Source organism: Chenopodium quinoa, unplaced genomic scaffold, assembly GCF_001683475.1.
Source record: "Chenopodium quinoa cultivar QQ74 unplaced genomic scaffold, ASM168347v1, whole genome shotgun sequence".
In the NCBI taxonomy this organism is placed as follows: domain Eukaryota; kingdom Viridiplantae; phylum Streptophyta; class Magnoliopsida; order Caryophyllales; family Amaranthaceae; genus Chenopodium; species Chenopodium quinoa.
In genome coordinates, this window is record NW_018745684.1 from 10,818,407 (window position 1) to 10,840,689 (window position 22,283).

Sequence of the window (22,283 nt, forward strand, 5' to 3'; positions counted from 1 at the left end):
AAAAAGTCTAAATCCTTCTGTATAAGCAATTGGATTTCAAATGTTTTATAAAATACTAAATTGATTAAAATCTTAGGAGGTGGTGATATTTTGAAAAAAAAAATAATAAAGTAAGACCCTGTCACTTCACTTTATTTTTGCTGAACTGAAATTAATTTTATTGAACTGCAATTATTTTTGCTGAACTGAAATTATTTTTACTGAGCTAAAATTATTTTTACTAATTCTCTGTTATATAATTTTTTTTAAAGTTACTGATTTTTACTGAATTGAAATTATTTTTACTGAACTGAACTTATTTTTACTGAACTGAACTTATTTTTGCTGAATTGAAATTATTTTTATTTAATATTATTTTTTTAAGGTAAAGTGAATAGGGTCTAAAACAAATTCTCCAAAAACCAAAAAGGCGGGTATAAGTTAATTTATTGTAAAACGAGTTAAAGTTATTTTAAAAGTACTTAAAGTTACCCTTTATACTACAAAAGTTATTATTTTTTCAATAATAAGTTTTATCTTAGAAAAAAAACTTATAATGTATTAGATTAATCATATTAGCCTTTATAGTATGTAATTATGAATATATAAGAAATTACACATTAATAGAAAATTCAAACCAATTACAAATTAAAAGTTACCCTTTAAGGGGTTAAAGTTACCAAAAAAAATAGTTAGAGTTGCCCTCAAAATGACCGTTTTACAATAAAATTAACGTACACCCACTTTACACACGACTTATTGAACATCTTATACGCTTTCATTTTTGATAATCTTACCATTTTGTTGTAATATACAAAATGGTTGCAAAATATATATAGAATTTGAAGAATCAATTTAGACAATCAAGTATGATGATATTCATTCTATCATAATAATATCGATCATCCCAATTTGTTTAACTTTATATAATTTGAGGTGATTAATTTTAATTATTTGTTTTTAATTGCGATGTTTGGAGTTTTATGCTCGTCATTATATATCTTACGAAAGGATTTTTTTTTTTATTTTTTTTTTTTTTGACAGGAGGTTTTTATTTTTGTTGATAATTGATAAATGTATCTTACAAAATGTTATTTAACCTTTAATTTTAATCTTACTCATAAATTATAAAGATTAATATTGGAGTATCGATCTTCAAAAAAATACATTAATAAACAGGCAGGAGCCGAGTTCACGTGAGAGCATCTTTGGGCCTCATTTCTCACTCCAAGCGCACTCCATTTGTCTCCATGCTCCCTTGCACGTTGAAATGACTTTTTTCTGAATTTAGTTAAATGATTTGACGTTTATACCAAGTGATTTACAACTATACTACCTACGAGAAGTAGATAAGATTATTTTGTTTTTTAGTTTTAGTTTTGTCATTTTTGTTTAATTTTTAGAGTGTATCTAGGCGCATAAGGCCTACTCTCTCCGTGCTTTAATAAGTGTTATACTTTAATCGACACACACTTTTAAGTAATTTAATTGACTTAAATAAAATAAGAGGTAAGTAGGGTAGTTGGAATATTAAAAAATTGTAAAATAAAAATAATGGCGTTAATAGTTTATTGAAAAATAATGAATGTGAGATGAAAAAAATAATTAAAAAAAGTAGTAGTGGGTTTGGGTGGGACCACGAGAGGAGAGAGATATAAAATTAAATTGCAGTTTTTTGCCAAAAAAGAAGTGTAACACTTATTAAAATACGGTCGTATTTGGTAAGTGTAACACTTTTAAAACACGAAGAGGGTATATATTTCGCATGTACATAGGAGGGCAATCTGGGTTCAGTGATACATTTTCTCTCTCTTAATAGTACAATGGTACATTTTTTGTGTACTATCTATTTATTTATAATGTACCATTAAAGTATAAGTTGTCTTTCTTAAAAAAAACGGTTATTTCATGAAATGCCACTGAGTAATTGTAAAATTCACCAAATGCCATCCGACTTTTCAAAATTCACCAAATGCCACCGAGTTTTAACAAAATTCACCAAATGCCATTTCCATTAGTTGACCGTCAAGGTCAGTTAGTTGACCGTTAATTGACCCCACCACTTGCCACGTGTCACCTTATGATTGGTCCGTTTTTAAAAAAATATATATTTTTTAAAAAAATAACAAAAAAAAAATTAAAAACTTTTAAAAATAGTAAAAAAAAATTAAAAAAAAGAAATTAAGAGGTGGCCAGCCACCACCTCCTTCCTGACGCCAAGCTCGACTCCCTGCCCACCCCAAAACCCTAGCCACCACCACCCCCTGCCGCCGGGGATGTGCCGACTTAGTGAGGGGGGTCGGAACTTAGGGTTGGCTAAGGATTTGGGGTCGGAATTCAGTGGGGCTAGGGGTTTTTGGGCCGAAATTCAGTGGGGGCTGGGGAGGGGGTGTCCGTGGGATTCGCCGGTGAGTCGCGATGGGAAAGGGGAGGGGGCTGCGACGGGGGGAGAAGAAGGGGAGGGGGGCTGCGACGGGAAGGAGAGGGGGCTGTGACGGGAAAGGGGAGGGGGCTGCGACGAGAAAGGGGAGGGGAAGGGGCCACAATGGGTTAGGGGAGGGGGTCGCGACGGGATAAGGCTAGGGGAGGGGTCGCCGGCGCGCCTGCCGGTGCTAGCCCCGGCGGCAAAGGGGTGCGGCGGCGACTTCTTGGGCTGGCCGGCGGCAGGCTGGTGGTGGCAGCAGGTTTTTTTTTTGTTTTTTTTTTAATTATTTTATTAATTTTTTAAAGTATTTTACTATTTTTATTTTTTTTTAATTTTTTAACTATGTTTTTTTTTAAATTTTTGTTTAATTAATTTTTTTTTAAAAACGGACCAATCAAAAAGTGACACGTGGCAAGTGATGGGGTCCACTAATGATCAACTAACGGTTGTCAGTCATTAATGGCATTTGGTGAATTTTGTTAAAACTCGGTGGCATTTGGTGAATTTTGAAAAGTCGGATGGCATTTGGTGAATTTTGCAATTACTCAGTGGCATTTCATGAAATAGCCGTAAAACAAAATTAAAAAGATAGTTTTTTGAATAGTACTTTTGTGTACTATTATGCGTGTAGTGGTATTTTTTGCCATTATATTTTCCACCGATGCTTTTTCTTAGATTTTCATTATTCACAAAAATGTCATCCTATTTGCATGCCAAATACATATGCGCCAATACTTCTCCTAATTTTTACTCCAAATTGTGGGAGTAACACTTTAACAAGCTTAATAAGTACTTCCTTTGTTTACTTTTAAAACATTTTTTCATTACTTTCAATGTATTATTTCAATCATTAATATCTTTTTATTAGTTATGTGCAAAAAGTATAAAAACTAGATATTCATAAAGTATAAATAGAGATGAATGTTACAAGATTTCACATGACTATACTTTTTCTTAACTATTTTATGCTAGTCAGTGTGAAGTATATGAATAATGTAAAAGTTAAAGTGTTTCATTTTAAAAGAAAACAAGTGAAGTATAAGCACTACTTTATATTCAACTTCAAATGGACATTGCGACACTATTAACTGTTTTTTTATTTATCCTTATGAAGCTGTCTGATCTTTAAACTAACAATTAAACCACTCTTTATGAGTTCAAATTTTGTGGTCGATGCTTTGGAATCATTTATTGCAAACTTTTAATTTATTCTTGTAACATGCTAAGCTAGCTTAAATTAAATTCTATGTTGACCTTTCTAACATATATCCTTCAAGGTTGTCCCTTACCTTATTTATAATCTGCAGACCATTTTGTTTAACAATGTCTTAACTTCTAAAAATATAATACGTATTTATTAGGATTGCAATTTCAGACATAAATCATTATAAATTTGAATGTATACAAGTGTTAATACATTACATTAGTTAACTGTTCAAGTTTCCGTACTTTTTAAAAAGTTTGATATAACTATTATAAATAATATTTGGATAACCACACCATCCAAAAAGTTTATTTATTTATTTGTCCCTTTTAATATTATTTTACACTTTTTTTTGAACTTTTAATAATAATGTGCAGACATTTTATACTCTTAAAAATATTTGTTTACATATTTTCCTTCATTAATACTACCAACAACTAGAATTGTGACATATAGAAAAAACTATTCAAACATGATTAGCTATGACATACTCATCAGGAGCCCTAATTACTGATAAATCAAGACATCATTGTACAAGTCTAACACATAACACTAACAAGAATAATTACTGATCCAACTCTAAAAGTTTGAACTCTAGCTTCATATTATAATAATAATCCCATGTCCTAATGTCCTACACTTCCATAGTAATTATCAAATTACCAAAATGGAAAAGTTAATTTGACTTCTATTCAAATATACATGTAATTTTTAAAATTTGTTGGTCCAATTAGTCACCAAAAAACATCCAAAAATAATAGGCTAACAAACCACAACAAAGTTAGCATAACAAACCTCTTCCCTCCCATTTCTGGGGTCCCTTTTTTTCTCTCTCTTCTCCTCTTCAATGGCGATTTCAACACACAAGAATAGCATTTGGGACACTGTCCTAGAGCTTACCAAAACTGCCCAACAAAAGGGTACCGACCCTTTTTTGTGGGCAATTCAAATTTCCTCAAATTTGAACTCTGTAAATGTTTCTTTGCCTTCTATTGAACTTTCTCATACTATGGTGTCCTACATTTTTTGGGACAACAACGTTCCTTCTGCTTGGAAGTTTCTGGAAAAAGCCCTTATGTTGAACATGGTTCCTCCTTTGCTTGTTCTTGCTCTCCTTTCTACTAGGTTTGTTTCATTGTTTGTTGTTCTGTGTCATTCTATTGTTTTGCATTGTTTATAATATTTGTTGATTATTATTTGATTGGTTTTTGTTGATTTGATCTGAATTTTGCATTGATTTTGTCCTTCTTATGTTGTGGGTTATTTTACATTTGTAGGAATTTGTGGGTGTCTTTTTTGCATCATGATGTTTGTATAATCATCATTGGTAATTTGGATTGAACTATGGATTTTTTTTTATTGATGAATGATACAGTTAGCGAATCTCACAGTGTGATTATCCATTATTGTATTAACATATTGTTTTATGACCTCTCACAAGGGTTGGTAATTCTCAGTGTCAACCAAACATTTTCCGGTTATAACCCGGAATCAACTTTTTTTACTAGGAGATGAATTTGGAATTTTCAGTTTAAGTGGACGTGTTTACATGAAATTAGATAATTGGTTGGTGATTGAAGTTTCTTTATGTTTGATGGTTTTTGCAAATCTATGTGTCATTATCTTAGATCGGTTATCCAATGCTTGTATTTGTCTGAGATTTACTGCTTTTTGATCTTGTATGGTCAATCTTGTCATTTTTTCCTTTTTTTTTTTTTTTTTTTTTTTTTTTTTTTTTTCATTCATTCATTTTGATGGATAAAATTGAGGCATGCATTACAGTGATAATCCCTGGGTTCTGCAAGACTGTACAGCAGGTCTAATTTTTGGAGGAAATTACTCGAATTCTGGATTGTGGTTAATTTTTGCCTAAAGTTTACTCAAGCTGGTGGTTTTTTGAGGGGTGTTGCAGAAAGTGTATTGATGTTCTCTATGTGTTCGGAAACGAATGATGATTCGAATCAGATGACGTGTCTTATAAGGGGATCAGAGTCTTATAGAACATTGAAAAAACGAGGAAAAACTTTGTATTTCATTTTTCATCAGAGAACCTTTACTACAAAAAAATGGACATAAAACTGGTTGTGGTTTTTGCATGAGCGCTGCTTACTTTGATTCAAAATAAAGTAATTGTACTTTTGCTCATGTTGGTAATTCTATATCAATGATGATTCTTGGTGCTGTTTTTGACAAGCTGTTAAATTAAAGCTCTTCTGTTTGACTTTTACTAAACTGCATGATTAGATGGAATACTTTTCTTATTCACTTTTAGCTTCCACACCCCCCCCCTAAAATTTCTATCATGTTAACTTCACTTTTGAAGGCTAATTTGTTTCTAAGTTATGGTTAGATTCTAGCTTTTGATGTGCATTGTAGTTAGCTGCTCCATGTAGTGATGATTGTAGCTTTCCGACTTCATATTGCACTTTACTTTTGTGGTCTTTCCTGTTATTCTGATATCTAACAATTCCCTGACCTTATAAGCCAGATTGTTACCTGATTTTCTCATCCCATCTTTGCCATTGACGCATGTTGAATTTGTTTTATACTCATGCTTTGCTTGAATTTTCTTTTTCCACAGGGTCATTCCTTGCCGACATTCTCGACCCACTGGATATAGGCTTTACATGGAATTTTTGAAGAGATATGCTTTTAAGTTGAAGTCTCAGATCAGTGTGCCTGATTTTGGAAAGTAAGTTCTGATTTAGATGGTTTAAGAGGCAGGGGTCTGTATACTCATCACCTTTATCTTCAACTCATGATCTAGTTTTGTGCTGCTTTCAATTTTTGTGTTTCATAACAATTTTAAGTGAATCGTGCACAAATAATGTTTACATATCCGATGAATTCTGAATGGATTGCAAAGAAAGTCGATGGTGTTTATACTTGGCTGGAAAATCTGATGCTAGCAGTTCGTTATATAAGCTCTTACAGGTTGCTTTGAGGTAGAACTGGGTTGTGTGTGTTTACTATGTACAGACTTAGCTTTCTTTGCTTGAAATATGTCATTCCTGCTTTGTATATATCAAAATGTAATCTAAGATTCTTCACGTTCAGAGCTCCTGACACTAACATTTCCTATGAGCTGTCCTCCCTCTCTTAAATTAATGTTGTTAAGATAACATTTCAGCTCTCTGTCCATATTAAATCATTTACCTACAGCTGTCTGTTTAGCTATGCTTTTTGCTGTTAACTTCCTGTTATTTGCAAAGATCTTGTTAGCTTCTGGATCTTGGGGTGGTCTTATGAATAGAAGCTACCTGTATATAGGCATTTCTTGTTCTATTCAGTCACATTGGTGTCACAGGTTTTTCTGCTATATAGTGGCACAATTTGGGGATTCTATGGGTTATTTAATTGATTTGTGCTCAACTTAGCTGGCCTATTGAAAATGGCTTTATTTAGTTCTCAAGATGTCAATTTTACTACCCTATTTGTATGAGAAGTGTGATTAGCTGGGTGGTATAAGTAGTTGCTGCTGCTTACCCGTATATTTGCTGAAATAATCCTTTTTGTGCATTTTGGTGCTATTGTTAATGCTGTTACAGTTACCTACTTACCTCTGTTCCTCTTTCTTCTTTTTGTTTTTCTCAGAGGAGCTTTACTAGTTTAATACTTCCTCCGTTTCTTTTTAGTTGCATCACTGTAACAATTGCGGACTCCTTGGCAATTTTCGGAGATGAGAGAGATAGAGAGAAAGAAGAATGTAGACCCATGTGATAGGAGAGAGATAGAGAGAGTTTATTAATTAAAAGAAAAGTGATGCATCTAAATTGAAACTTCCTTTTTTTAGAAAGTGATGCATCTAAAAAAAACAAACAGAAGAAGTATTTATGTACAATTTTGGGTTAGAAACACTAAATGGGATGGCTGATTTGGATTTTAGCCCTTTTCCAGTAAATTTAGAGTTTCAACCTTAATGTGAACTTTGTAATAAAATGTGTGGTCACTTCTTGTGTGCTGAAAGACGTAGACTGTTTAGGAGAAGAAATTAGTGGTAGCCCTGATAGGCAAATAGCAGAGCTGCAGACCCTTATCATGGCTATTATTGGATTATTATCTCCATGAAATTAAGCGTGCAGCACTTGAATTATGATCTATATAGAACTGATATTTCTTATTTTACTTGTTTCAAATGACCCACTTTCTTCATTCTCTTTTTTTCTTTCATATTTTTAAAATGGTGCTTTCCATGTGCTGTTCGACTTTCTCTTTCATTGCGTGGATTGTGTTTAATTGTAATGATTATTTACTATTACATATCCTTTTTTGTCGTAAGATCTTAACCTCATTCTCTTTCTTCTTGCAGAGTCATGATGTCAATTGAGCATGCCCTGTGTCTTTCTCAGATATTTGGTTCACGAGCAAGTGAACCAAATGTTCTTTTGGTTGAATTTGTGTTTACTATCATGTGGCAGCTGCTTGATGCATTACTAGATGATGAGGGGTTACTGGAACTTACCACAGAGAAGAAATCTTTCTGGGCTATTACTACTCAAGAGATGGATATTGATCCTTATGATAATTATGACGAGAAGAAGTTTGAACAACTTGACAAATTGAGAAGAATGAATACTGAGATGGCCTTTGAGATTATTGGACAATTTTTTCAAAATGGAGTCACCTCTCGAATGATTTGCTTGGTACGCCATAACATGTAAGTCTTAAATTTATGTTTAGAAGTCTATTTTGTATTTGTAAAACCCTTAAAGGGAAGCTCTTGTTTCTTCTTCTGGCCAGTAGACTACAAGTTGAGCTATTAAGTATTCCCCTTTCTTCCACTCTTTAGTCACCCTTCATTAAAAAAACAACACTAAAGTGATTGCACCAACTATGATTACACTGTACAACTTGCTTTTTCCTGGTGCAGGTTTTGTCAAACAAATAGAATATTTTGGTCAGTTTTGTGTGATGAACCGACCTTAGGAGGAGCATTATGGGTAGTATAATATGATTCTGTTAATAGTCACAGGGAGAGTATGCATAGGAAATGGGAAGTTGAATATTGTTAGAGAGTGGAAACACTTTGTAGAGTCCAACCTCTAGAATGTTGGCTAGAAGAGAACAAGCCTCTCGAAAGTTTGTACTATTTTTTAATTTTTAATTTTATTGTTTTTTATATATATAGAAATTTTCATCGTTTTCCATCATCCTTTTAATGCTGCTTCAATTTTCCCGTTCATATTGTTTATTAGACAAAATCTTCATTTTCATCTCTTACAATTAGGGATGGCAATAGGTCCGGGACCCTACCCAGACCCTGTCGGACCCTACCCTTAAATACGGGTATGGGTCTTATTTTTTTTAGACCCTATGGGTACCGGTAAGGGTCTAGGCGGCATCGGGTAGGGTAAGGGTCCGGGTATGATGTTTTCAGACCCAAACCCTACCCACGGACCCTTAAGACCGATTACCCACACCTGTACATAGACCTGCATAATATATTAACTTAGACAAAGTTTCAAAATCCAATAGAAAAAAATCTTAAGGATGTTGATTTTGTAGGATGTTAATGATGAAATCGAGTATGGTATGAAAGACGATTATACATAGTAGGGTATTAACTTTGTAGTTGTGCACTTAATTTTACAAGATTTAAATTGTAATATGCTTATGGACAATAATAATTTGTTTATCTATCATTTTAATATTTTTTTATTTAATTATTTTACGATATGCCCCATAGTACATGACACAGTCAAACATTGCACACATGCCAATGCACTAGTTTGACTTTATTTTTATATAAATAAATATTAATGAAAATTATTTTAAAAATTATATTATGAACTTTATATTAAAACCTATTTAACAACATATTTTATGATAAAATATATTTTTTTTATTATGTTAGTAAAAAATTATGGTCAAACCTAATACATGAATAGTGAAAAAAAGTCCAAACGTCTTATGTATTATGGGATGGAGGGAGTATTAGTTTATTTGTTTTTTGCGTAATACATGCAATCAATAACATAATACTAAAACAGATACCAGGAATAATACGTGTTACTTTTTGGTGCTGTTATTCCCCTCCAAAACTCCCCCTCTCCTTTTAGCAAAAAACTTTTGTTTTTGGAAAATTTGTATAATACAACTATATAATATATAATAATACTAGATGAATCTCGTGCGATGCACGATTTGTTTGTATTTTTTCAAATAAAGTATTCTACTAAATATATATTTATCTCCTAAACTTTGTGATATTCGTTTGCTTACTACTTGAATTTTTTATTTAATTTCATAAAGTTTCATATGTGGCTGGTCACATCGTGTGGTCAGGATTACTTGGTAGGGTTTACTCGGTTCGTCAAGGGTTACTCGGTTCGTCAAGGGTTACTACAGTCAGCCGGTCAATGTTTTGGTATATCTCAGCCGGTCACACGATGTGACCCGCCACACGAAAAATGTGCTGATTTTATTATTATAATAATATAAAATTTTAGATCTAAAATAAATTGCAATTTTTTTTCATTGGCTAAAATATGATATTTTTCTATGTGATGCTCTAAAATATCTTGAAAAACTCTCATATATTTAATTTTTGTAAGATTTTATCATAATGGTTCCATTAATCACCGAAATAAATTATTTAATTTTATTCCTGATAATTTTTTAAATATAATAATCTTATTTGTCGCTCTGCTAATTTTTTAATTTATTATTATAATCCTACGTAGCGTTTTAAAAAACTTATTTTACGTGGCATAATCGTATTGTAGCGTTTTGAAAATATTAATCTTGGCCCTTTTTTTTATTAACATCCTACATAGCGCTTTACAAAAAATTATCTTACGTGGCATAATCTTATTGTAACGTTTTAAAAATACTAATTCTATGTGGCGCTCTAATAATTTTTTAAAAATTAAAATCCTACGTGGCGCTCTAAAATCTCGGGAAAAAACTCCCCTTTATATATATATATATATATTAGATTCCAAATCTTATATATTATCTTTACATAAAAATGTATTTCTTTTTATTTTGTGTTCTTAATTCTATTACACATTCACTTGAAATATTATTCTAACTCTTTTTTAATTATAGAAAAAGTGAGCCACTGGTACAAGATACTATCATTATCGCCTTGATATCTTTTAGCCAGAGTATTATTGAAATTTTGCCCTAAAAGTAATAAAAAAAATTGGTTCATATAATTTATATGAAAGAAATTACTTTAAAACATCATTTTTTTTTTTCAAATACCTCTAATATTTTGTTTCTTAGACTAATGGAGTGTTACATGACTATATAATAATTGTTGTGTTCGACAAACTATATCATATGTCTAATTCTAGGAAAATGTGAAATTTTAATCAATTTTTTTGTTATTACTTAATTAAATAAATTTATATCTTAGTAAATACAAAAAAATTTATTGTCTTTTGCTGAAACATGTGATTGAGATGATAAATTTATTACATTCGACAATATAAATAAGATGCATAGTAAAAGACACGTTAGACATAGTGACAAGTGACATCTTCATGTGTATTCTTTTTTTCGATAAATAACTATCATCAGCAAATAAACTTTTAAGCCAATAAATAAACAATGATTATACTACAATTATTAAATAGTTTCAAACACATTTTTATATAATAACAAAGAGCGACGATATCATGTAGAGCATTAATTTATAAATAGAAAATGTACTATTAATAGGTTAGTGTTGCCTAATTGTTGATTATAATTGCCTTTAATGATCCGAGTAGTATTTATTTCCTTTGAAATTATTTTATTGGATATGAAGGTGATATATTATTTGTAATTTATATATTTACATGTATGTTGTGCTAATAGTTTAATAGTTTTACTGTAGATTTTCTTTTGTTTTTTTTATTAATATTTTCATGTTTATTAAAAAGGCATTTATAAATAAGTTTTTAGTCATATAGTCACTAGATTGTATAGTTTTATTGGAAATAATATGCATCATTAATGTAATATAATGTATACTACATTTAAATATTTTCAACACAACTAATCAACAATGAATTTTTTTCTAAATTGTAGTTTTAATAATTTTTGCGTTATTATTTTATTTTTCTATATGCATTGCATTTTTCTTATTCCACATGAATTGCCTTATTTTTATATTATAGCACAATTTATTATGGGAAAATGATTATTACTACCGTGCATCGCACGAGCACTAATCTAGTTATACAATAAAAAATAGACGATTAATATTTGGAAATTTTTTTTAGTGAAGGACCCATATTGGACCCTGGACCCTACCCATAGGGACCGGGTAAGGGTCTTGAAATTTTAGACCCCAAGGTTCCAGGTAGGGTATGGGTATGAATTGAAAATTCCGGGTACGGGTCCGGGTATCAGTAGACCTTACCCAGACCCTACCCATTGCCATCCTTACTTACGATAGTCAGTATGATGCTGGCTTGTGACATTTTGATGGCTGAATTTGCAAGGATCGTATCGTTTTAGTCATTAGTTGCTACATTTTATTGATCTCACTCTGATTTATTCGCAGCACTTCTTAGCGCCTTTGATTGAACTCTATATTCAATTATTCACTGCGTAAGTGCCTAGTTCCTTTCTCATTAGTTTTAATTAATCTCAATCTATGTCTCATTGGCAGCACTTATTAGTGCCTTTCATAGAACTCCATTTTCACTTCCTAGTTCCTATCAACCCCCCCACCCACAACCACCCCTCCATTCCCAGCCAAAAAAACATATAATACACAAAAATCCCTCAAAGCTCCATTTAACATTTAATTATGAACTGTTTACCACTTTACCATAATAGCATGGAGTCTCAGATGTATGTTGGACATATAGAAGGCAACTCAGCTTGATGCTAAACTTCCATATGATTTTGTTTGCCTACCTCATGCTTTTGTGCTGGATCGGTTTTGATGTACCAGCTATGTAATCATGGAACCCAGACATAATTACCTTTATGTTGCCTTATTACATTTAGTTATGCTAAAGATGCTCAATACCTTTTGTCTTTTTCTGCTTCAGGCCAAAACAATGGGCAGCTTTTACTGAAAGATTAGAGTTGCTTGCAACAAACTCATTAACGTCAAGGAATCCAAAGATTTTATGTCCCAAAATGCTTTTAGAATTGACTTCTGGTGCTCGAAAATTTTCATCCTGGAAATACAAAAAGTCGGAAGAGTTTTCTGGTGATTTGGATTTCATATCACTGGCTTCTCCTGCTCATGGTCAAGAAACTAGCCATTCGGGTTTGTGGCTTCCGCTTGATATAATTTTGGAGGATGTCATGGATGGATCTCAAGTTACAGCAACAAGTGCGGTCGAGATCATTACTGGTACAGGCGATATTAGAACTGCAAGATATGTTATATGTTGAGTTTGTTATGAAAAGGTGACAATTTAATGACACATTTTTTAACAGGTCTGGTGAAGTCCCTTCAAGGGATTAACAATACCTCCTGGTATGATACCTTTCTAGCCTTGTGGATTGGTGCTCTACGTTTCGTTCAAAGGGTAAGACATCTGACCATCTGGTTCCCTGAGATTCCAAAGCATCTTTTATAAGGAGGCTGTTTTGTTTTAAAATGTCATGCATTAATTGATTTAATTAATTCATCATCAATGCTATCCACTTATGCTGAAGAGTTCCATCCACACTCCAGCAATATTAGTGGGTGTTGCATTTAAACCTTGAACTGAAACCCAATACTGTTCCTACTTCACCTTAAATAGTAACATTGACAGTTTAACATGCCTTTTTGCTTCATTCTGCTATACTCTGCAGCCTAAGAATGGTGAATCTTTCATCTCCATTGAAGATGGATATATTATTACTCGTCTATTTTTTATTTTTATCTTTAAGCCATGGCTGAGTGAAGTTTCCCTTCAGCCAAAAACTTGTATCTTATGTTCGGAATCGGCTTATGAGTTGAGGTGCTGAGTTTCCTAAATATTTTTATAGCGAATTCCCTAAACAATACTATCATCGTTTCCGATACTTGATCACTTTTTGCAAGCTAATCAATTGAGTGGAGAAAGACATTTGATTAACAGAGAGTGCACAACAAAGTTACAAAAGTGGGGTGGTCTCCACTTATATAATTTGGGAAGTGATTTAATTTCACCAAATTAAATTTTCCATCGAAAGAAATGATGCATGTATTGCAAAACATCCCAAAAGGGAATATGTTGCATGTGTAACGCCGAACGCATTACACAAGAGACAGACTGAATTTGTTTTTGTTATTTTGTGTCTTTTATTTTGGTTGAAATATAAATTGGAGGGCTCACATTCTTGATCTGTCTTGAATTTTTTAGGAAAGGGATCCAATGGAAGGGCCAGTTCCTTGCCTTGACACCCGGATGTGTGTTTTGTTGTCGATCACTCCTCTAGTGGTTGCTGATCTTATAGACGAAGAGGAAAATCCACTCGATGAATCAGAAAGTAAGTTAATCAATAATTGGAATAAAAGATGTGATACCTACACCCGTCGCAAAGATTTGGTTTCCTGCTTGCAGATACTTGGCGATTATCAGTCCTTGCTGTCCCCACCTCAATCTGTTGTTCCTGCAGCCAATTTGGCTGCTGCAAAAGCAATGATGTTTGTTTCAGGCATTGATGTCTCTGGTGGATACTTTGAGTGCATTAATGTGGATGATCTACCAACTAACTGCGGTAAGTATTTATCAGGAGTGAATTACAAATTTACAACGTTTCAGAAATTTTCTAATTTAATGAAAAAGAAAGAATATGGGATTATGGGTCTGTGCTTGACTGCTAAGGTGTTTTCTCCTGTAAGTGGAACTGTCAAGTTCTAGTGTCAGTCTTCCTATTTTTCTGTCTGCCTACTTGGTTCATAGTTGTCTGCCTCATTATTTTAATGAAATCCCTATATTTTTCTTTGCCTGACAATCATCTATTATAAGCAAAACTGCCAGAATCTAGTGCCAATCTTCCTATTTTGCTGGGTGCCTCTGTGAATTTTTGTGCCTGCCTCTTTAGTGTTATAATCTTTTACTAAATAATTTCCGAGCCATGCTCGGTTTTTTTAAAATTATTGATAATTGAAACATCGAAGTTTCTAGAGAAATATAGCATAATAGTCAATTATAATATAGTCTTCGAAATAAATTATAATAATAAATAAATATAATGAATTTCCCATGCAAATTACTGCTTCTATGCAAAAAAAAAAAAAAAAAAAAAATAGAGCAAGAAGAATAAAGTTTAGGAGGGAAAATTCCCTCCAAAAAAAACTCCAATTTAGTATAGAGTAATAGATATTTATCATTATTGTTTGTAGTTCCTTTCATTCAGCGTCTTTAAGGCAATAGGAATTTCACTCATAGTCCCATATTTCCTAAATTTAACTTTTGATTAACTGATTTTGTAGCTCTGTTGTGTTACAATTCTTGTGGACGCACTATTCCCATTTATCTGATAACAATGACAGAACTTGAGTAATTCAGGTGTAATAAATTTTGAGTTTTTTGAAATGGAGTGGTGTATATTATCGACTTTGTTGCTCTTCTCAAAAAAGATTTAAAGGGGGACGATAATTTTTGTAATATTTTAATAGCTGTATACTTGGTGTACAACTCATATGGGAAAAGAGAACAATTTAAGCTCAAGAATTAAATAGCCTTCGGTAAAAGTGCAAGTAATGTGATCTTTTCTACATTTGGAAGGCAGGGAACCCGGGGGGGGGGGTAAATTCCGACTAGCCAACCTGGATGGAGCGATCATGGTTCCTGTGATCATTATTCATCAGGGAACTGAGGTATGCGAAATTCTGCTCCCCCACCTCAAGTTCAGTCAAACTTCAAATTGTTTGACCTTGGAGTAAGGGTATTGGACATTATCAACGTTGCTGTTATTCTCTGAGAAAGATGGAAAGGGGAAAAGTTAGAGTAATTTATTTTACCATTTTTTTGTTTACTTAAAATTTTTGTTTATGATTACGCATCTTTGTTTTGTAGAGCACTCTATTGAATATCTAATTCTAAGTTATGTGATTGGAAAAACTTAATTGATAAGGATGTCTGATTTTTTTGTCCATCCTTTACTTAAATAGATTAACCAAGTGTTAATGGAGCTCATATGAAAAAGATGGGTGGGAGGCACAGATACTTGCTTCACATTATACCCAAACAGCAGTGGATACATAGTTTATTAGTGTCAGCACCGCAAATAATCAGATTAGTTACTTTGTGTGCATATGCTTTGCTGATGACACTTGTGAAAGTTTGCATGGTTATTGCTGATCTTACTGCCTGTTTTTGATCTGTTTGTTAATCCTCACTTGCAGCTGGGAATATGCGCCACTTAATAGTTGAAGCTTGCATAGCTAGGAATCTTCTTGATACATCGGCATATTTTTGGCCAGGCTATGTGAATGGTCAAATAAATCAATTTCCTAGTCGTATTCCTTCTCAAGTGCCTGGTTGGTCATCATTTATGCAAGGAGCTTCACTTAGACCTGTGATGATCAATTCTATGGTTGTTGCTCCTGCTTCAAGGTATGCTAAGAATTACCTGAGAAGTCTTCCTCTAGATTAACTTTAAAGCTTCTATGTATTTATCTATTCCTACTTGTTGTCTGTGGAGGTTGTTTTTTTCTTTCTTTCTTTCTTTTTTTTTTTTTTTTTTTTTTTTTTTTTTTTTTTTTTTTTTGTGAAGACTGGTTCTTAATTGAGTTGAATTCTCTTTGTTGCAACACAAATTTGATATCAAAGTCTTTTCAGGATTTTATGATGATTGTACACTATTAGAGTTAGGAGTAGTGTATTAGAGGCTTAGAGCAATCACTGGGGAGACTTGGGGAACCTATCACTCTATTCTTGAATAGCAAGTAACTTGGCTGAAAGTCTGAAACATAAGCTGTAAATCCTGTCATGTTCAATTCAGGGTTATTCGGGGCTGGAAAGTTTGATTAGAGATAGCGGGTTTTGGAAACACCCCTTACTGAATTGAACTTTGCACCATGATCTCATGTACTATTTTAGGATGTCTAATGACTTGTGAGACTGAGAGGTCACATTTTCTAATGTCGTAATTTATTATGATTTAATTCCCGAATGCGCCACTACCTTAATTAAGTGATTCACCATTTATTTTATTTAGTTATGAGGTGAAAGTTGAGACAATGTGACAATTACATATTGGGAACTTATTAAATTTGTTTCAATGTGCTTTTTAAAAAAATTCTATTCTTTCTTTGTGTGTGATTAATAATAAGTCATCACAAGGTTGGTCTTGGAGATCCGTACAAAAAGTGTTAAGTTAATTTTGAAACTGATAGAGCATGTTTTTGGCTATTACTCAGATTTATTCTGTAGATGAGTTTAGTGGGAGTACAATTTACTGAATTGAGGTAGTGTGTGATGCTTCTGGCTAGCAGTGTGCAATTATCATAGAGCTGAGCACTATGTGATTTAAATTATGAACTCTCACACATTGGAGTTCTGACATGTCTTCTTTTCTTTTAGTCCATCTTCCATTGCTTCTCTTTTGTGTAGATTTGATGGAGGAAAAAAAACTTGCGTGGACCTGGTTCACAATAGTATTATTGTGGACCTGAGGTCCACACGTGCCAACTGCCGTTATGTTAAAATTTATGTGGACCTGATTAACCATAATATTATTTTAGACTTCAGGTCCACACGAACCAACTGGCTTATGATGAACATAATGACCTATTATTCAAATTGACCAGTATATTAAAACTCATTTTAATGTATATTAATATCTTATGGCCTTTATTATAACACACTGACTTTTATTTTAACATAATAACCTTTATTTTGGCATAGTGACCATCAACAACATTTAAGCATAGTGACCCTAATATAAGTGGTCCACAATAACTTAATGTGAATCAGGTCTATTTAAGAGTTTACAAGAGTATTCATTATAAGGCTCTTTTTCATTATATATCATACTTGGCCTATTGCTACATATAGTTTTCTGAAGTCAGGTGTATCAGATATTCTATTTAGTAAATTATTCGAGGGTAAATCAACTGAATTTAAGCTCATGCACTTGATGGAAGTTTAGCAGAGCTGGAGAAAGTATTTGAGCTTGCAATGAGCGGATCAGAGGATGAAAAGATTTATGCAGCCACAATTCTTTGTGGGGCATCCTTACTTCAGGGATGGAATGTGCAGGTAATAAATTAGACATTCAAACTTTAACCTAGTGTTGCCACTTTATGAGTGAACATTGAGTTATTGCTACATTTGATGTCTTGTCTTGCAGGAGCATACTGTGTCGTTTATAACTAGGTTACTGTCTCCTCCAGTTCCTGCTGATTTTCTGGGTAATGACAGCCATCTTATAGCATATGCACCAATGCTTTTTGTGCTCTTGGTTGGAATAGCACCAGTTGACTGTGTCCAGATCTTCTCGTTACATGGCTTGGTATGCTGGGCTTTGACTCTCTTTCTGTCTCGTTGAATTTGCATATCTTCTTAAGGCATCTTATCTAATAAGTTCACATTATTGTATTCTTTTAGGAGTTATTAGTAAATACTACCTTCGTTTCTGAAAGTTCTTTACGCTTTTCGTTAAGTCTGTTCCTGAAATTTCATTACACTCTTGTGTTATTCTATGTTTAACAAACTACATTTATTACCTTATCCCCCTGACCCCTCAATATATACACCTTTATACTATCTCTTAATCTTCCACTTTTTTCTTCTATACCACATTGACCCTCTCTCTCCAATTGCCTTAATTTGTGTGCAAATAGTAACTGTAAAGAACTTTTAGGAACGGAGGCGCTCCCTCTTTTCTTTTTTCTTTTTTAATTTTATCTTCTCATTTATTTTAATAATTTGGAACATGAAAAAGTGAGAATTAGTGGAAAGTGGGCCTTTTTTTTTACTTTTTGGGTAGGAAAGAGAAGATTGTGTAGAGACATTAGTATTATTATATAATTAAATGTGGACCATGTGGTGGGGTAAGGAGGTGAAAAGGCGAGTATTCTTTTCCATAAAAGGAATAAAGTAAAAGTTGGAAGATAAATAAAGAACATATCAAAACGGAAAGTAGGAAGATAAAAAAAGAACGGAGGGAGTAGTATTGACGAAATGAGCAAATAAACTGCTGAGCACCGGAACAAGTTGACATAATTTTCTTTATGTTTTGGTAAACATGTAAAGAAGGGACTTGTAGGATTGTTGACTGGAATACTTTTAGTTGTGGTAAATATAAAATTCTACAAGTATTTAATTAATTTTTTGAAGCAAGTGCTTGCTTTAAGCAGTGTCGATTGTTTGGGCATTTGGGGCATGGCTATTTTGTTTTCAACTGTACTTGGATATAGAGAATTTGTTGGTTATTCATTTAGTCTTCTGCTTCTTTGCAGGTGCCTCAACTTGCTGCATCATTAATGACAATCTGTGAAGTTTTTGGATCATGTGTTCCTAATGTTTCATGGACAGTAAATGAGGAAGAAATTTCTGCTCATGCTGTTTTTTCAAATGCATTTGCCCTCCTTTTGAAGCTCTGGCGGTTCAATCATCCGCCTCTCGACTATGGTGTGGGAGATGTACCTCCAGTTGGGTCTCAACTTACACCAGAGTACCTCTTATTAGTGCGGAACGCTCTCCTTTCATCTGCAGGATATGTGCTCAAGGATCGTAACAAAAGAAGACTTTCAGCTGTTTTTAGTGCATCATGCCCAAAACCCATATTTGTTGATTCCTTTCCAAAATTGAAAGTCTGGTATCGTCAGCACCAAGCATGCATTGCTGCACCTCTCTCTGGTCTAATTCCTGAAAGTCCCGTGCATCAGATTGTTGAGGTACTTTTAAATATGATTTTCAGAAAGATCAACAAAGGAGTTCAATCTTCTGCAACTTCTGGAAGTAGTAATTCTTCTGGGCCTGCTAGTGAAGATAGCTCTTTAAGACCCCAGTTGCCTGCTTGGGATATTCTGGAAGCTGTTCCCTATGTCGTTGATGCAGCCTTAAGTGCCTGTGCTCATGGACAGGTCACTCCTCGTGAGCTAGCTACAGGTAAATCCTGTTTCATTCAATCTCTGTGATTCTAGTGAATGTCTCTACAGTTTTGACATGTAATATTTCTATGCTGAAAGTGTATAAGAAGCGTCCCTTTTCAAGTGATTGTATATACCTATTTACTCTGACTCTTTTAATTTTCTTGTGTGTAATTTGTAACACAGATATTTTACATTTACATAGGATTTTGTGGTTTTGTGCAATGATGACATAAACCTGATAACTTTTTTCTTACTGTAGGTCTTAAAGATCTTGCTGATTTTCTTCCTGCGTCTTTGGCAACAATAGTGAGTTACTTTTCTGCTGAAGTGACTCGGGGAATATGGAAACCGGCTCTTATGAATGGAACAGATTGGCCAAGTCCTGCTGCAAATTTATCCAATGTTGAGGAACAAATCAAGAAAATACTTGCTGCAACTGGGGTTGATGTTCCAAGCCTTGCTGCAGGTAATATAATTGTAGCATTCCCATCCTTGGCAATTTTATAAGTTATCCATTGTTAGTATATTGCTGATTTGGTATCTAAATTTTGTCCCTTGACATCCAAGATAATATGGGTTGTGAACATTTCTTTCAAAATGGGATGGGTTTGGTTGGCTTGTGTTGTGTGGCAACAAATTTTGAGATTTATAAATTGCATTTGAATTTACACCGAAGAATTTAGGAATGCTTCTGTAATTGTAATGTCAGAGTTGTCTCCTGCATTTTCCCCACTCAGAATTTAGAGGTATTAACTGATATGTAATTATAACTTGTAAGAAAGGGTAGAAATGCTTCATGAACCATATTTGCATCTCTTGGCAAAGTTGTTACTTTGCTTCAGTTTTTATTTCCCATACATGTCCGCCAATTTAGCACTTAGCAACTTCAATTAATAATCATCTCAAAGGTTGGTTAGAATTGCTTGATCTAGAATGTTTTGCACCTTTCTGTGTTTTTTGGAGTTATTGTCATATGAGTCAAAATCATGATCCCCATATATTTCTTCTCAATAATCTATTAATAAATATTTGCTTTTGTTACAGCAGTAAATTCTCCAGCTACTCTTCCCCTGCCATTGGCTGCATTTTTGAGCCTCACTATAACCTATAAACTTGACAAAGTATCGCAGCGTTTCCTCAATCTGGCGGGACCAGCTCTTGAGTCCCTTGCAGCTGACTGCCCATGGCCGTGCATGCCTATTGTGGCTTCTTTATGGACACAAAAGGCAAAACGTTGGAGTGATTTCCTTGTCTTCTCGGCATCACGTACCGTCTTCCTCCATGACAACAATGCTGTGGTTCAGCTTCTCCGGAGTTGCTTTACCACCACACTTGGCCTGAGCACTAACCCTTCTTCAAGCAGAGGTGGGGTTGCTGCCCTTCTTGGCCATGGATTTGGGTCTCATTTTAATGGGGGGATATCTCCTGTTGCTCCAGGAATCCTATACTTGCGTGTATATCGTTCTGTCAGAGAGATCATGTATTTGGCAGAGGAAATAATATTTCTCTTAATGCAGTCTGTACGAGAGATAGTAGGTGCTGGGATATCTAAGCAATCAAGAAAGAAACTTAAAAGGACAAAAATTGGACCAATATACGGGCAGGTCTCACTCGATGTGGTAATGACTAAAGTGAAATTGGCAGCTTCTCTTGCTGCTACACTTTTGTGGTTATCTGGGGGACAGTGCTTGGTTCAGTGTCTATTAAAAGAAACTCTACCTTCTTGGTTCATATCAGTTCAGAGATCTGCACTAGAAGAAGAATCAGAAGAAATAGTTTCAACATTTAGAGGTCATGCATTGGCGTATTTTGCAGTCCTTTGTGGAGCCTTTGCTTGGGGTGTTGACTCATCATCACCTGCATCCAAACGACGCCCTAGAATTCTTGGGCAATACTTGGAATTTCTAGCGAGTGCTTTGGATGGTAAGATCTCTTTGGGTTGTGATTCAGTTGTATGGAAGGCCTATGTTTCAAGGTTCATAAACTTGATGGTAGGGTGCACACCAAATTGGGTGGTGGAAATGGACGTGAATGTATTGATGAGATTGAGTGACGGACTGATTCACTGGAAAGAAGAGGACATTGCTTTTGCATTGCTCACGACTGGTGGGATGAATACCATGGGTGCAGCTGCAAAGCTCATAGTAGAAAGTGAAAGATAACATACATCTTTCTTTCTTTCTTTTTGCTGCACCTGAAATTCTATAAAAGGTGCCTGCTAGTTTAGTAGTTTCTAGTAGAATTGTACATGAGTTTCATCTTCATGTAGGGTAGTTGTGCAGCCATGACCACATTGTATTTTTTTTTTTATTTGAAGTTCACTCATATCGAGATTATGCAACTAATCTTTGTACCATAGCTGTCTTTTTTAACCTTGCTACGAGTATTAATTAAGGAGAGGTGTATAGTATTGGTTTTTTTTTTATCCAATGAACTCGGTGATGATTTTTTCAGGGCTTTTATTCATTTTTTTCTGTTTGGTATCAAACAAGTTATTTTTATGCACTCCGTATTCCCAAATTTTATGCATGTATTTAGATAAATGAAGCAGCTCTCAGGTGACTTAATTACTGATAGCTCCCAGGTGTCTTGATGTAGTAATAAACCCCTTGTTTTCCTTCCATATGGCTTTTGTCTAGAACTTATAGTCACATTATTGCTTATGAACTGCGACAATAGTTATTTTTAGACAATTTAAAATA

The 22,283-nt window shown here is 33.8% G+C and overlaps 1 protein-coding gene across 2 annotated transcripts; it reads left to right on the plus strand.

The window, feature by feature from the left end:
• The first annotated feature begins 4,247 nt into the window (after window positions 1-4,247).
• Window positions 4,248-22,034, plus strand: LOC110718156 (mediator of RNA polymerase II transcription subunit 33A-like). 2 transcript variants are annotated; one of them, XM_021896958.1, is made up of 12 exons: window positions 4,248-4,733; window positions 6,190-6,300; window positions 7,918-8,265; window positions 12,602-12,912; window positions 12,999-13,090; window positions 13,895-14,252; window positions 15,886-16,096; window positions 17,629-17,743; window positions 17,835-17,996; window positions 18,946-19,597; window positions 19,841-20,047; window positions 20,626-22,034. In XM_021896958.1, the coding sequence occupies exons 1-12, from the start codon at window positions 4,456-4,458 to the stop codon at window positions 21,741-21,743; spliced, it is 3,963 nt and encodes a 1,320-aa protein (XP_021752650.1). In that variant the 5' UTR covers window positions 4,248-4,455; the 3' UTR covers window positions 21,744-22,034. The 2 variants fall into 2 exon arrangements, with proteins under 2 accessions (XP_021752650.1, XP_021752651.1); XM_021896959.1 differs by having other exon boundaries at window positions 4,249-4,733; window positions 20,629-22,034.
• Window positions 22,035-22,283: the final 249 nt, after the last annotated feature.